The 17042-nt window shown below is 43.4% G+C and overlaps 1 protein-coding gene across 1 annotated transcript; it reads right to left on the reverse strand.

Annotated features, from left to right (window-relative positions):
• Window positions 1-10337: 10337 nt before the first annotated feature.
• On the reverse strand, window positions 10338-14337 carry FZD10 (frizzled class receptor 10). Its single transcript, XM_065851918.2, has one exon. The coding sequence runs from the start codon at window positions 13217-13219 to the stop codon at window positions 11462-11464; it is 1758 nt and encodes a 585-aa protein (XP_065707990.1). The 5' UTR covers window positions 13220-14337; the 3' UTR covers window positions 10338-11461.
• Window positions 14338-17042: the final 2705 nt, after the last annotated feature.

The raw sequence follows: 17042 nt of genomic DNA on the forward strand, positions 1-17042 counted from the left end.
AAAGAGGTTTAGCTGTGTAATCAGAAGTAATTCAGTACCTGTTTAGCCTTGGTGCCTGCTAACGAGAGGCAGATTCCACGCCCTAGTGGAAGAAAGATCAAAGGCTCTTTTGGCATTAATGAATGCTAAGCAAAAACCCCAAATATTTAATCAAGAGGGAACAAAACCTTAAGACTCATGCAGCTGTGAGGGTTTTTTTAACAAATTTTCATAGTTTATACTTGAATCATATCTAAGGGTTTGTCACCATATAGATGAACGGGATTAAAGTCAGGTGGCAAAGGGTGGGATTTTCAGAGTGTTCTTTAAACCGCCATAGACTTGAATGGGGCCCAAGTCGGGGCAGCGGGGAAGAGCTATTGCAGGCTGGCATTTCTGGGAAAGCCGGGAACATATCGAGCGTGATTATGACTCAGAAACACAACAAACACTTTAGAGGGACAAAAAAATAGAAAAGGATGCACCTGACTGCTTTTGTAAGGGTGATACAACAATTCTTTCCCAACCAAAGTGGCAATCAGCTGATATCCTGAAGCAGAAGATTGGATTACCCAGCTTACCAAACACAATGCCAGTTGTCACTTAATTGCCCTAAATAATTATAATAATTGTATTCTTTTCATTGCGATGCCACAATACATACAAAAGAACCAGGGGTTCCTTGCCCAGAGAGCTTATGGAAGAAGGTGGGCAGGAAAAACATATAGAATCTGGCCACTGGTGTTGGTCACACATCAAGAAGCAATCACATTACACCAGATATTTAACCAACGCTGGCTTTGTATAGACATCACAGCAGAGCAGACACTTTAAAAGGGATTACAAGGATTACAATGCAATTACTTAGGAGATGCTTAAGTGTTGCTCCACCTGTACACAGAGGTAATACAAAAAAAGCAAAGGGGCTTCAGTGAAAAATAATAATTAAGCGATAAAGGCGACATTAAATGGGTAGTTGTGGATATGACACCTAGCTACTGATTGAAAGATGGTAGGTGATGAAATCCACAAGGATCCTTGTAAGTATTTGAAGTGGTGGAGAAGGGGCATCTTGCAAAGGCAAGACACAGCAGATCAACACAACCCAACCGAGAAATCAGGCAGATAATCTCTGCAGCCATGTGTTGATGGTAAAACTCAGATAAGATGGAATTGATGGGTATGGGCAGGAAGCAATGATACCTACTAAGATATACAAGGAATCTGCGTTTCACCCAAGTATATAGGGAAGCTTGGGATGATCAACAGAGTTCAGGTTGTACACCCAACTGTTGGTGAGGAGGACAGAAAGAAAAGAAGCATCAATGTCTATAGGCAAACTGTTGTCCAAAAGCAGTGTTGAGATTTTAACTTGGATAGGGAGATGCCTTTCTAAGAGCTAAAAACAAAAACCAAAGCAAAATTAGTATTCTGGTTAAAACAAACATTTAGATCTGACGTTACTTCGGCCGCCCTGCCAAAGTAATGCCAGAGTTGTCATCTTTCTGTCCATCACAGGACAATTGTTTACACCTGTGCAAAATCATTAGTTAATTGCAAAAGAACCTGTCAAGTGTTGATGAGATCAATGTAATACAGGGCTATTACTCAGAAGTATAATCTTGCATTTAAGACTTTAATTACAGCGATGATGCACAAAATAGAGAGAATGCTGCTTGGCTCTTTCAGTCCCAGTTGAATGTGGAGGACTGGCAGCTATTATAGAAAATGTGTCCTGTACTTTCACCGTGTGGCCCCATAAACAGGTGGAGCAGTTTAAAGAAAATATAGAAACATGGGGCATTTTTCACTTGTCCTCACTAACATAACACCGAACTGACAGGACGAGATGCTCTTGCAGTAACTGCGTCAGCTCTGTTTCTGATTGACGCAGGTACTCCCAATGCATAGTGACCAATCCCATATGGCGCCAGCATCACACACAAAGAGAACTTCGTTTCAAAAACAAACCAAAAAAAGCCACGTCCCCTCTCTCGCTCTGCCTTAGCTTCACTCCTACATTTTAAACTGGTAATTCAAGTTTTTTTTCTCACTGGATGTATGAAGATGAAAGAGCCAGCGCAGAGGCGAGATATCAGTCCTGCCCTTATGCAAAACATCCAGTTCCTCATCACCCGGGAGGGTCGGGAGCCCCGCCAAGAGATCAGCTTGCCCAGGAGAGACAAGCCGAGTGGCTTCAGGGATCTTCTGGTGCTGGGCGCACACTGGCCAGAGATCACCAGTGAGCTCCAACTTGTTCCTGAAAGACACTGACCCTGTCACCTTTACTGCACCAGCATTTATTTGTCATCAGAGCTCTGCGATACACCAGTAACGCGTTGGTCGTGTGTCACTCATCCCATGGGAAACACGGAATACAAATAGAAACCAACCATCCCTTTCCTAACGTGAGCTGCTCTCACCAGCTTGGGAACTTGCTTTGCTGATTGCTTTTGTTGTTGTCAGAAAATAATTCTGCAAATAATCAAATGAAAAGGACATAGTTTAGGGAGGCCTTCTTTGTAAAATAGGGGGGGGGAATCCCTCAAGACATAGTTTCTTGAAGTGATGCTTCTACATTTAAAGTACAAATTGGAAAGATTAAACCCACCTTGAAATACGATTTGCTGATTTGAAACATCAACATTTTGAATATTCTCCTGCTGAGAGTTTTCTGTATGGTCCAATTGCAATGACAGAATGGGATATTTTGTCATATGCATTTACTGAACTCACAGATTACAACTTTGAGTACTATATGTTTTTGAAAAAAACAAGTCATGAATCCCTTATTGTAGTGACCCAGGATTATTACCGGAACCGTACAGTGAATCGTAGCCTTCTGCCTCAGGCACAACCTGACTGTACTTGTTCATATCACTTGAAAACCTTGCACTGGATCAGTGATTTAAAAACACTACTTTAATAAAAAAAACACATAAAGGTAGAACCCCTGCAGCTTTGGTTTGGGGGGGGTTTATTAAATGCCCTGGCATTTGGAAGGAATAGATTTCATTTACTGAAATTTTGCCTTCTGGTGTGTGTATGAAACAAGAGGTTGAACTCCAGACCAGACAGATCCCTCTCCCACCAGTGACAGAAACAATTGTGCATTTCAAAGGAACCTCCCTGTAAGTCCAAGGAACTTTTTGTTATGTAAATGAAACTACCTTGTTTGTTTTTGTTGCTGTTTTTAAATGCCAAGTTGTAGATACGTCTCTTGTGTTAAACACATCAAACAAGGACCCAGAACCTCAGTCTCCTGCATTCGGAGTTCTGCTGTAGACAGGGATAGTTTGCTTAGGGTTGCATTTCAAACAGCAGCTCTTTGATGCTGCAAATACCCAGCTGAACAGGGATCATTAACATAAGAAGGTGGGAACATGCAGTCAGATGGAGATTACTCGCAGGAGAGGGACATTAACAGGGGTTGCCAAACTGAAACAACCCTCTAAATTACCTCATCCTAGTACAAAAGTTGCACAAAGCCCAAAACTACCACTGCCAGCGTTGATATTTAAAACCTGCACTGCTACTGCGAGTGATGGGGAAAAAAGAGTTCCGGTTTCCTTCAGCCTGGGAACAGGAATTCGTCCACGGACACGGGTTGTGGATTGGGTACCACAGGACTTGCTTAGGACTGGAAATCCTAGGACCTGAGCTGTGCTCCCAACCGGCGACACAGTGAGTCTGGGCATGTCTACATCGCCCAATGGAGATCTGAACCTGCCCAGGTTGCCGTGCAGGGATGAGGCTGCAAACCCACGTCACGACATCTCAGCCAGCTTCACAAAAAGGTCACTGCAATGTTTTCAGCCCTTTTGAGCCTTATGATCCTCTAATTAAAAAGAAAACCAGTAGTTTGCCTTCTGGGCTCCAGTGACACATGGAAGTCTCAGCTGGCAGAGATTTGAGTGCAGAATTCATGCAATGGAAACAGAAGCTGGAGTTCTCAAAATAACTTCTGAATTATTGGTTTCACAATTTTTTTTTCTAGGAAATACATAATACTTATAGATAAATGGAATCTGTTTTTCTTTATCAGAGCGTATATGATCCAGTGAGTCCTCAGCGTGGCGGTGATTCTGGTTTGGTGTTATCGGTGCCATGGCTGGAAGCCTGTGGGTGACGGCAGCAAGAGGAGGGGGAGGCAAACACAACTGTTCCATCCCATCATATTCCCAGTGTGTGCACACACAAAAAAGGGCGGCTTCTGGTTGCCAAGAGCTAAAACAAACAAACGCTTGGACCCCGGCCAGTCATTCTTTGGCTGATCTCTATTCTTTAAATGTGCTCATCGCCCAATCGCATTGGTGTTTCCTGTACTACTTCATAAAAGCAGAATCTGGTTCATTAAGTACCTTGTTGAGAAGTCACAAACCATCAACAGTCAATACGAAGCCAAATTTTGATGCTAAAAAAATGAGTAAAGGACACACTTTTATTCTGCCTTCGAAATTATGGGTTTATCACATCCTGCAAATGAAGGGCTTTGAGTAATTGTCAAAACTGAGCAAAGAGCTGCATAATACACCCCTTCACAGGTCCAACCTATGTGGGCTCTAAGGGTGGAAGTTCCGAAGCAACATGCGGCAGAACCTGTTGCCCCAGATACGTTAATTGACAAAACCAGTAATGGCTGGAGTTCTGAATTTGATTAGTTTTCAAACCTTCATAAAGATAAATGGGCAACATCTATTACATAAGGATACAGCAGAATGGTACTACTGCACTTTGCATCGATTCATTTGCCACAATTTCTAAGAGGGAAATTATTAAAAACTCCTAAAAATATTTGCAAGCTCAAGACCATCTAAAGTGAGACTTGATCTCCCGAAGCCCACGGTTCAGATTTATTCTACTCTGTCTTTAAAATTACCTTTATACTTATCACCCTGCCTACACTGGGAGTTGCATCCATTTAATTACACAGTTTTTTCAATCTGGTTTAAAAATGATCAAATTGAGTTATCATAAGAATACGTAGGCATGTAGCTTGGTTTTTATTCTCTACTAATTGTCAATGAATAACTTATGAAATGGTCCCAACATGTCTTATGTCAAACACAAAAGGCTTATTGAAGAAACTAAAAAGCTGCATTGAGATTGATGAGAAAGGATGAGAAGTCTAGGGAAACTGTCATATCTCATTACTAAAATCGGTATCCTAAAGAAGAAAAAAGGTTCTTTTATGTAATTTAAAAAAGGGAGAAGATGACAGGATTCAAAAAAACCCCAACACCTACAGTAATTAAAAAGCCTAAAACCTCAATAGAAATCTGTCCTTTCTTTAAAAATCAATTTACGAGACAAAATGCTGACAATATGAAATAAAAATATTTCGACCAGATTCACTAAAATCTTTAAAAGAAGAGAAATGGCATAACTGAAAGAATATCAAAGGTCCACATTTCAATACCATGACTTCTAATGTTATGAAATTATTGTAGTGATCATAGTCCAGTCTTAAAATTTGTTTCAAGTTAAAGAACCGTGAAGGTCAAAATCAGTCTCGTGGCTGTTATTTGTAATGTAGTGTAAGTGTGGTATTGCTGTGGCTGGGAGGAACTGGGGATGTGAGAGAGACGGGCTGATGGCACATGGGATGTTTCTATTAGACCAGCTGGGTAGAACTGGGAAAGACTGGGAGGCTTTGAGGCAGACAAACCTCTCCTCGGGCTAAAAGCTTTTGAGTGCAAGGTGGGGGTTTTTTCCCTGTTTTATCAACTGATCAAATGTTCTTTCTCCCTTTCCTGTTTATAATAATAAGACAGATAGATATTTGTCTCAGATAAAGGAAATCTGCAGTAACAAAAAGACAGGCCGGAACCAAACAACGCTTGTGTTCAACAAAAGCGGATTTTAAGTTTAAGGCACCTGCTCAGAACTAACAGTCTCTTCTTGACAGACTCCTGTGTTCATCAGCACCTTTGGTAGCTCGGAACTTTGAACCTCTGTTTCTTACCACAGTCCTTATCCAAAAAGAAAGATAAAACACACGTTTTGAAATATCTTTTCGTTTATGTCGAACAAAAAAAAAAAGCTCAAAGCCATCCTAGCTAGTGGCCAGGACCACAGAAAGCTGCGTGTGGGCAGATTAGAGGCTGAAAGGACGGGATCACTGGAGAGGAGGGAGAGGGAAGCGAATCCCATGCAGATGATGAAAGACCGATGGTGGTGGAGGAGAGGGGAAGGGGAACAGGAGTGTGAGCAGCGAAGGGAGGAGGAAACACGGAGCATTGTGGGCTCCACTCAAAATGGTGCTGTTCGCCCTCAGCTCCCATGGATCCTGCAGGTCTGAGCCCCTCGGGAAAGGTGGGTTCATGAACAAAGAGGTAAATGGACTGAGGAATTTTTGATGGCGTATCCTGCCAGCAGGAAATGCAGGTTTGTTAATATGGAGCATTTTGAAAAGGTAACTGAAATCATTTCCCTCACTGTTTTGTTTCGTTTTCTTTTTTCATATCATGAATTAATGTCATATCAGGAGTTTCAAAAAATGCTCTGGTGTGGGAAAAGAAAAGTAAGAATTAATGACTTTTCCTGTAGCACGTGCTTTCCCTGAGATAGGAAGTTCCATTCAAAGCATACACTGAAATGAGTTGGACACCCATTGATTTCAGTGGAGCAGATCTATGAGGAGATCTTGAAGAACAGAAGGAAGAAACCAGTGACAACAAATTGAAGGAATTCCTTTTTAAACAATGCCTTATAAATATACACAATGATCACTCAGCCCTGCCTTTGATGTCCAGCTCCCCGGAGCTTTGACTTTGCTACGACAGGAAAGGCAGAATTGGGCTCCCAAAGCAGGCGGCACGAACCACATCTGTTCTCAGACACCCCAGAGTTACCTACGAGGCTCTGCTGACCGCAGCGCGTCTTTGCATCCACATCGGCCAGTCCGCACCAAAGTCCTGCACATACAGCATCAAATAATCAGCGGAGACTCGTTTCTGTGATTTGTCATATGGCTCATTGGGAAGTCAAAGCCTTGGTCTGTGTTTTTTCCCAGAAATATCCATTACATCTCACAAGTGAGACGAAACTGTTTGGAAAAGTATTTATGAAGCTCAAATCTGCTCTACCAAACCAGGACCTCTTTGTTTCACAAACCAAATCCTATGTCACTTCTGGATAAACATGTAAAGATACAGAAAGCTCCGGCTGCCCAGATTCATGGGCAATAAATACTACTGTCTGGGCAAAAGATGAAACTGGGTTACTGTTAGTACAAGGCTGATTTTAACTTGTAGCTCACTGAAAAGAAAGCTTTTGTAATGGGAATGTTGATACAACCTTACCTGTAATAGCACAAACACTGCTACTGAAGCACAGTTTAGAGTAAGCTCCATCAAGGAGTGTTTTGTAAATGAATAATGGCTTTGCTTAAAGCCAATCAACATCAAGTGTGCTAGAAAAGATGAAATAGTGCTGGAAGGCAGTGGGAGGTAGAGGAGCCTCAAAGTGCAAACAGGTGCTGATCTCCCTTCGGGGGGGATTGAGTGGCACAGACCTTACAGGGCTGTCACTCCTGATCAAAGCAAGCGCCAGGGCCACATAATCACCATCACCCACCTTTTAAAGGATGCCCTGATTTATCATCTGTCAGTGTTAATAACTTGGCTACTCTGTCTAAAATACTTAAGAACATTACACGAGGATAACATTTCAAATTTTTTTAAAGAAATGTGTAAATGTTTTAAACTAAAATACACTGAAGTTCCCCCTTTGAGGCCATCTGTTGTTGGAGACCACCTGTCATCAAAAGACCACCTGAGCACATAATATCCCATCATTACAGAACTATCCCCTTGAAGCCATGGATTTTAAGTGTTGGAGTAAGAAGGGTGTATGTTACAGACACTGTTGTTGCTGGGCTTTTCATATAGTTTGAAGCCCTGGGATGACAGCCATATGTGAGTAATGGCTCCATAATAACATACATATGAAATGCTACTTTGGGAAAAATCTGATAAGAGATCTGAACATTCCTTGACCGAGCTCCTCACATCCTTTCAACCATGGTGCTTGCACCGTACTGCTCACAGTGTCCTAACAGGTCACACCTAAAGCTAAACCTTGAAACTATGGAGCTCACTTTTATTTCTATTTATAAGAAGCATTTGCACTTCACTGAGAAACAAGACTCGTATTACTGTAGAAAGAATTTGGCAGGGTTTTTTTTGGAATCCCATTTTTCCCTGCTGATCTCACGCTCTTACCTCTTTAATCTCTCTTTCGGTAGCATAGGTACCCTACCAAGAAACCCTTGCTGAAGAAAAGGAACTTCTGCCTTTCTTCTACCTGGCCCTAATGTATCAGTGTCTACGTGACTGCTGAGACGTCACCTGCATCCTCACAACCCACAATCTCACAATTGAGACAATTTCTACCCTGATGGGTGACCTACAGGAAACACGAGCCCATGGCAAACACCCCATTCTTGATGCACAGTACATGCGCACACTAACAGAATGACTTTTTTGACATATTTTCATCTGATAAATGCCACTGGGCTGTGACAAAATATCCCTTCCAGAAGGACATTCTGGACTTCCATTCCTTCCTCCATACATTTGCTATGGAGTGACCGAGTTGTTATTCTGTCCACACAGAGACACTTTTCTTAGAAGTCTGCTGACAAGCAAATACCCGGTAGGGTTTGACAGTACTCAGAGAAATCCTATAGAATTCAACAAATAAAAATACAAACATAATTTTGCTAAAATATAAAATCACTGTCAAAAGTTAAGACGTTTAACATAGAATATTTTTGTGATATTGTCTTAAAGACTTTTATGGTCTATTATTATTATAATTATCATTTAACTAATGCGCAGAGTTCTAAGACAAGAATAAAATTATCTGTTAAGCTATTAATAACGTTACATTAAATCACTGAAACGTTGTGAAAATAAGTATATCACTTTCCCTTAACAGTTGTAAGCTTCCAGTTTCTTAAGTAGCAACTTCAACAATGAAAGCAAATGACTTTCTATAGTCTACGCAAGCAGTGGGTTATTTCAGTGGTTAATGTGTCTGAGTGCAGCCTGAAACCGTCCTCTGAACAAATGTGTCCCTGGTAAAATCGCCGCTAACCTGTATATCAGAGATGAAATTCGTGCGAACGTCACTGGCAAGGCGACACGCGGAATAACAAAACACATATTTGAAGGATTCCTGTAGCAATTTGCAATATACAGGTTATTTTAAAGCTTTGTATTTCTTAGGATCTACTGTAACTGATCTAAACTAGAACACATCCAGGCGCAAAGGCATTAACTGAGCAGTTTCAGGGGCGGATTTGCTCAGTGCCATGTCCCGCTTGGGCTCTGCCAGGATGGACTTCCAGGGCACCTCCAAGCAAACAGGGGCACGAAGCGGGAAGAATATATTTCATCCTCCCCCAAAACATAAACTTCATATTGAAATCTGCTTTGCATAGGTGCATTTTAGACATAAAGATTATTAATAATAACACCTGCAGCATTAGTTTTGTCATTCAAGTTCCGAGTCATTGCTAGAAAAGTTAAAAATACTACAAGGAGACAAAAAGTCATCTGCAGCACTGCTTAGATAAATCAAAACACCAGGCCACTAAACCAGACCCTTTTGTTCTGAAGTTCCCAGGCACGGGCTGTCACGGGGATCCTCACTTCACCACAGTCCGCTCCGACCCCTCCGCTCTCAGTGATGGGACACCCGATAACGGGCTGGTGAGAACCTGAGGTTGTGTCACTGTCTCCCCAGGTGACCGACACACTGAGAACCCCAGGGTCACACCAAATCACGCTCCGCTGCAAACTTTTGGAAAGCATATTTACAATTTCCCCTCTACCAGAGAGCTTTCTCAAAGCAGCGTTCGTATCCTGTGCTCACATTTCCCCTCTTCTTTCTCCCAATCTTCCTGAAAGTCTTTTCCCAAATAATAGCGATACTTTCAGTAATGTTAAAGGGGAAATAAATCCCAGAAGAGCAGAGAGCGAATTGTACTCAAGTGGCACAGAAGTGAGCCGGCTATCTTTAACATGCTGAACATATGCAAATTTAAAGGGGTGTTAACCAAAGCTCCTTGTTGTAATCTCGGTGCTTTGTAAACACCCAACTACTCTACATCACTGCAGCTTTTTTACATCACTAAAGCTTCTTCCCACCCAGTTTGCTCAGTTCACAGAAAGATGCAACTTCAAAACCCATTTATTTCATTCCAGCTTGCAACTTCTTGTGAATAAATTATTGTTCTCTCTGCTTATACTTGCAGGCAAGTATAACAACAACTGTTCTATTCAAAGTGTGCTTTTATCAAATAATTGAAGAAAACAAGTTTATTAACCACAAAGCACATCAGAGAAAGTTTAGAACACACAAGATTATCAAACTAAAGGACATATTTTATTTTTAATAAAATATTGGAGCATGAAAAATAATTGTATGTTACAAATATATACAGCACAAAACTGTGCACCCCCAGCACAGTAAAGAGCATCATTCTATACAAAGCTTCCCTTTGCAGAATCTAGTGCTTCTTGATCTATTCATAGGGAGAATTTGTTTAACAATAGAAAGAGTCAATAAGCCCTTTGGGTCTCTTTGAATTGATCTCCCCCCCCTCCTTCTTTTTTTTTTGCACAAATCAGTCCAAACGTGTATAACATTGGCTTGATTTCCATTAAAAAGCCACAAAATGTAACACTAAAGGGTTTCTGAGGACTAGACCTCTTAGTTCTTTTGTTAAGAGATTTCTTTTGTTGTCTTTATGTACAGCAAAATACTTGTTTCTCTTTTCATGTCATGGTAAGGAAAAAAAAAATGTATTGCACATTATTCTTATTCACAAAGTTTGTGTCTGGTGCAGGAAGTTTCTCTTTTTGTGAAAGAACGGTGGTGAGCATTATAGATTTAATCTATTTTAGGCACTCCAAACCCACTCGGCTGAGACGAGTTGTGAAGGATTCCTCTCCGTTTTGTTTTGCCTTTTTTTTAAGTTAGCACAGCAGTTGCTTTGAGGGACAGAAACGCAGGGCAGACAGGCCTGGCCGGACCCGCTCCCCAAGGGACAATGCGCGCTCGGGCACTTCTCAAATACAAATCATTGCTCCATAAAACCTGGCTATACCTCGTTACTCAAATCTGTAGGAAATCCAGCTCAGCTACATGAAAAAGTTAAATAGGGTGGTTTAAAAAAGAAATAATAAAAATATATATATAATAATCTGAGGGCTGGGTGAAGTACTTAACTACAAATTAGTAACAGAAGAGACTGTTTTAATTCACAATATTTCTTTCGCTGCAAACCTTTCCATAAGTACATTTACCTTCAGTTTTTCACCAGGTCCCAAATTCAGCATGATACATTTTTTGCCTTGAGATATTAAACTGTTCTCTGACAGAAAAAGCACCATTTAATTTTGGATTTCTGACTGCTACCGTGGACGTTTGTAAGCGTGTGAGGTGAGATCCAGTCTCTTCCCAAACCTGGTCACACGCAAGTGGGTGGTTGTAAGGTCGATTCGTATTTTGCAAGGTGAGTTTTCTGTGGATGTTGAGGCTTTTTGTAGATTCCGCTACTTGTAATAACACTTGCAGGTTTTCTCCTGCTTCTCTTCTTTAGCCTTCGACTACAAACATTTTGCCAGGACTGAAGAGTCTTGGAAGTCCAGATCCACATACCGCTAGTAATGCCCACAACTAATAACATAAAGATTTTGACCATGAAAATTTCTACTGCTGGAATCGAGGCATTCATCATGCAGTCTAAATTTTTAGTCTGATTGTTCATCTTGCATTTCTGTTGAGACGCCACAATTTTCCAATAATCCATATTAAGTCTTTCATAAAAATAGCAAGCTATCACACAAGTTGCAGGCACTGTATACAAGACTGAGAAGACACCAATCCTGACCATAAGTTTCTCCAACTTGTCAGTATTTTCTCCACCGGTTTTCATCACCCTCCTGATATGAAAAAGGGCCACGAAACCAGAAAGAATAAAAGAAGTGCCAATGATTAGATAACAAGCCAAAGGAATGAGTACAAACCCCGTCAAGGCATTCACATCCATGCTGCCAACATAGCACAACCCTGTCAGCTCATCTCCAGCCACCCTCCTCATCACTAGGATCATTATGGTCTTCACAGCCGGAATGGCCCACGCTGCTAAATGAAAGTAGCTACTGTTTGCTTCAATTGCTTCATGCCCCCATTTTTTCCCAGCTGCTAAAAACCAAGTTAAAGTCAAGATTACCCACCACAAGGAACTTGCCATACCAAAGTAATACAGAACCAGGAACACAATGGTGCAGCCAGTGCTCTCCAGTCCCTCCTGGATGACATAGAGTTGGCCGCTGTCCCTATCACAGGCAATGCTTTCAGCACCTGAAAAGAGGCGAATAATGTACCCCACCGAGTAGACGCAGTAGCACATGGAGAGGAAGATAATGGGCCTCTCAGGGTACTTGAAACGCTGAGGATCTATCAGAAAAGTGAGTACAGTGAAAGCACTGGAGAAGAAGCACAGGATGGACCAGATGGCAATCCAAACGACAGCAAATTGTTTGTCATCCTTGCTCCAGTAAACATCAACCCCCGGCGTGCAGAGCGGCGCGCAGGAAGCGCTCTTTTCCACATGGTGGAACTTGCCGGGATTGTCACAGGAGGTTCTGCTCAGGCTGTCCTTGTGCTGCTGCAGATCGTGGCCACTGCTGGGCCTCTGTGGCCGGAACATGGGCGGCAGCATGCTGGATCCCCGGGGCGGCTCGTCCGATCCGTTGTTGGGGGCTTCCATGCACAGGTAATTGGGGTCGTTCTTGTTGGGCAGTTTGCTGCAGTCTAAGGAGTCTGGCCACTTAAAATTGAACTGCTCCATAATAGGAGAGCATTTCAGCCTCGCCTGCTCGCACATAACCCTGCAGGCAGGGATTGGCGTCGAAACCTGCTCGGTGCACATCGGGGCGTAGAGGGAACAGAGGAAAAATTTCAGATGGCTGTGACAACCATACTCCACCAAGGGGGCAAACTCGTGCAGCTGAATGGCAGCTTCCCTTTGGTTTTCGTGTCCCATCAGGTTAGGCATCCTCGTCATGTTGTACCCTATATCCTTGCACATGGGGATTTCTATCGGCTGGCACCTCCCGTCGCCAGGGCGGTCAATGTCTATGGAGCTGATCCCGCCGCAGCAGCGGGTCAGCCAGCACAGCACCACCAGAGTCCGCACCAACTTCCCGGGCGCTGGCCCCATTGCGGCGGCCACGCGTGGGGCCGGAGCGCGGGTCCGTCCCGCAGGTGCCCGGCGCCGTGCGCGGAGGGGAGCGGAGCGGGAGGCGGCTCAGCTCAGCGGCCGCACGGCTCCTGCTGGGGACGGCATCGCCCCCGACCTCGGCGGGGGAGCTGGGCGGCGGGGGGCGGCGGCACACGGGGCAGCATCGCCCGCCCCGCTCAGCGCCCCGCGCAGCTCCGCATCGGCCCCGCCGGCAGCGCGGGGAGGCGGGCGGGTAACTTCGCAAGGAACCGGGAAAAGGTGAAGTACCCCCAATCCACAGATGCGCAAAACTTACTGCGGGGAGCCCGGTAACTTTCTTTTCGCCGGGTCTTCCACTTTTGCGACCCGTCTTTCCACCACCCTTCCTCCTCCTCTTCCTCCTCCCCGCTGCTGCTTCCCCGCAGCGCAGGCAGAGCGACGCCGGAATAGTTGGGTCTGGGCAGCCCCGAGCGATCACTGCTGCAACTTGCACATGTTCCAGGCGGCTTTTTGGTGCAGCGGGTTCCTCCGGGGATTTTCCTCTTCTTAGAACGGGTCACAGCTCCGTACTTTCTTGCCGAGAGGTGGGGATTGGTTTATCCGAGTGTAGAATAAAGGAGGAGGAGGAGGAAATATCTAAGCCATTGAAGAGGGGGGCCTGAAAAATCCCCCCCCAAGTCCTTCTCGCCGCCCTCTGGTCCGGGTTTGCAATAGGCCGGCTCCTGCGTGCCCTGTGCCTGCTCCGCTCCCCCCGCATTAGCAGAAACTCCCGGGGCCGGAGCAGCTGGGGTTTTTAGGGGACGGTTGAGTCCGAGGATGAAATGGAAATTAAAAAAAAAAAAAAAAATCAACCGAGCAGGATCCGCCTTGCATACGACATCCACTTTGCATGAGAAAGGTGAAGCTGACACGGTGATTACTTTCCAATCACTCGGAACGCCTTGAAACCTCCTTAAGGACCCCTACAGGTTTTCCTTGATCGGCACAGATTAGAAAAAGCCCCATTTGTTTCTCTCTCCTTCTGTCTTCTCTTCCTTTCTCCCTTCCCTCCCCTTGCCCTCCCCTGAAAGTTTAACGAGACCTTTTCTCTGGGAGGCGTCAGCTCAGGTGGGAGCCGGAGAGCGAGCGGGGGCTCCCGGCCAAGGGGGAAGGTGCCGCCTCCTCGCCGCCTTTCTGGGGGGGCGGGGGTGTAAAGCTTGGGCAGGGAGGATGGGGGGAGGAGGAGGAGGATGCATTTTACGGCCAGTGCTATAAACTCTTCGCTGCCAGGGTCATAAAATACGGTTGCTTTCAGCCTGGAATCTCAGCTGTTTTCAAATGTCGTGCTTTGTCTGGAATTCCTAAATGAACAGGACAGGCAGGATTGCTGAGAAAGTACCTGATTATGGTTTTAAGCACGGAATGGCATCACTCGAAAAGTAGCTTGCGTTTTTGACTTTTCTTTCCTTAAAAAAACCCTTAGAGGTCGGGAGGCATACCCTGGGGAAAGGCACTCATCCACGCTAGAAAAGATACCCACAGATTTTGGAGGTGGGGATCATTCTGAAGTGAGTTGCGTTTACTTTTTAAGTTAAGCTTTGAGATTTATTCTGCTTATTAGTCTATCAGAGCTAGAAGGAGGAAGTTAAATCTGAAGCCAAACTATAATTCACAGTTTTACAGACCAAAAAGCAGGGCTGTGATCACAAGGCAAAAGATTAGCTTTACTTTCTTTTTTCCCCCTCCTTTGAGCTTAGTTTTAGCGAACATACTAATGAAGAAGGCAAATCTGGCTTGCTCTCCATTCATGCTCGCCCACACAACCCGGGCTCCTCTCCATCAGTGCTTGTTTCTTATCGAAACGAACACGGATTCTCCTGGAAACTCCCGAATCCCGCAGGGTCAGAGTTAATACCCCACCGGGCTCCAGAAAGGAAACTGTTGGCTTCCTCAATTGTGATAAGGGTGAAATGGATCCAAGCAAGGACAACAAACCAGGGCTAATGTTTGTCTTTGAAAACCCTGAAGATGTGCCTAGTTTTTCGCCTAAAGTAAAAGCCATCATCAAAACATTTAAAAACAGTAGTCCTTCTTTTTGTGGTTTTTCAGCGGATCAAGGAGATTATACTTACAAAGTATGGGTCTCAGGGCCTCTCCTTGGGAACTTTGGGATTCCTTAGGGAATGTTACAAAAGCAGGCAGCGTTATGTGCAAAAGAAAAGCCTTATTTATTTTAGTGTGTATGTGTATATGTGAGAGAGTGTGTGCTGGGGCATCTCCATTCTTGGTTACTCTAAGCCTGTTTTCTTAGCGTTTGTGTGCGTCCCCATTCCTGTTCTGGAGGGCTCAGCTGGGGGTGCCAGGGAAGGCTGGGGAAAGATTTTACAGCCGACAAGCGGATTCTCCTTTTGAAAGCAGAATTTAAACAATGTGTAAGATGAACATATTTAATATTTGTTTTATTCAACCTGATTGTTTGGGAGCTTTTTTTTTTTTTTTAACAAGTATTTTTGAAAAGCATATTGTATCACCATTCACGTTAATCTAGAAAAGATACGTGGAGTCAAACGTGGCCTGTTTTCTTCTATAGCACTGATGGCAACCTTCTCCTCCTAAGAGGCAAAAGAAATAGAACCGAAAGTGAGGAAAAAAAGGGGGAAAACTCCCAACCTTTGCAGTTGGGTCTCTCTTAATTGATCTTTTATGTGCCAGTTTCAATTAGCCTTGTTTTTCTAGCCATTATTTTAGCCAACGCATCGTGCTTTAGATCATTTATTTGACTTCCTCTATTTTTAAAGAGCTATCTAGGGCTATCTCCCATTCAACGAGCTCGAGCCACTGAAACTAACAAATAGAACATTATTATAGAAAAATGAGAGCGCTGAGAAATCAGCAACTGGAAGATACCTCTGTAACTAATAAATGAAAAGAGCCTTTTGATGGCTCCAGCTGAAAAGATATTTGATTTGATTTTTCTCTCCTGTGTGTGGGATTTGCGCTGTGTGATTGTATGGAGCAGGCAGGCACCCCTGCTGCTCGGCCCTGGCGAGGACCGGGCCCCCCTCTGGCAAATGTTATGGAGAATTGGGAGGAATTTTATGGCTGTCTTTTCCCTCAGCTCTTTTTTCTTTTGTCTTCTTTGAAGAATGACTTTAGACATTTTATTTACATATTTAACCATGGATGAAAGAGGAAAAAGAAAGCATTCGGGCCGTTGTGGGAATAGTGATATGTTTAAATTAATGGAAATCTTATTAGGCTTCTAAAATTTTAAGCAAAAGATTTTTAATGAAACTTTATAATTAAACATGATTTCAAATAATGTGCCAACTCGCAGGGAAGATGCTTTTCTCCCTCTAGCCATCCATCTCCCCACCTCCCGAAAATGTGCAGAGGAATCATCTGTATCTGAAAGTCCAGCTCTTCTTCTGTCCCGTAAGCAAGAGATTAAAACCCCTGAATATTCAATAAGCCTTGTCATAATTCAAACCATAACTAAATATTTTGTAGGTAAAGCAAACCATAAACAAGACAAGAAAAACGACACCGCGGCCCCTCGTCCCTGCAATGGCAAAGTTTAATGCTGTGTAATCTACTGCAGTGACAGGGTAGTAAAATACTTTGATATGGGTAATGGTGAAAATCAAAGTTGCATCTATTCTCGACATGTTAGAGTCAATGGAAATTACAGCGCCAGGCAAGGGTTTCTGAAATGGGATTAAAGAAAACCCAAATAATCCATTTGAGATAAAATGTTCTGACACTTCAGCAGTGAAGAGAAATGAAATGAGAGGCTTGGAGAGTTGAAGAGTTAATTAATACATTCCAGATTTTTAGCAAAATA

This window comes from Patagioenas fasciata, chromosome 17 (genome assembly GCF_037038585.1).
Source record: "Patagioenas fasciata isolate bPatFas1 chromosome 17, bPatFas1.hap1, whole genome shotgun sequence".
NCBI classification, from domain to species: Eukaryota; Metazoa; Chordata; class Aves; order Columbiformes; family Columbidae; genus Patagioenas; species Patagioenas fasciata.

Bases quoted from the DNA above. Each gene is read 5' to 3' on its own strand.
- FZD10 (XM_065851918.2), bottom strand. From the start codon at position 13,219: ATGGGGCCAGCGCCCGGGAAGTTGGTGCGGACTCTGGTGGTGCTGTGC.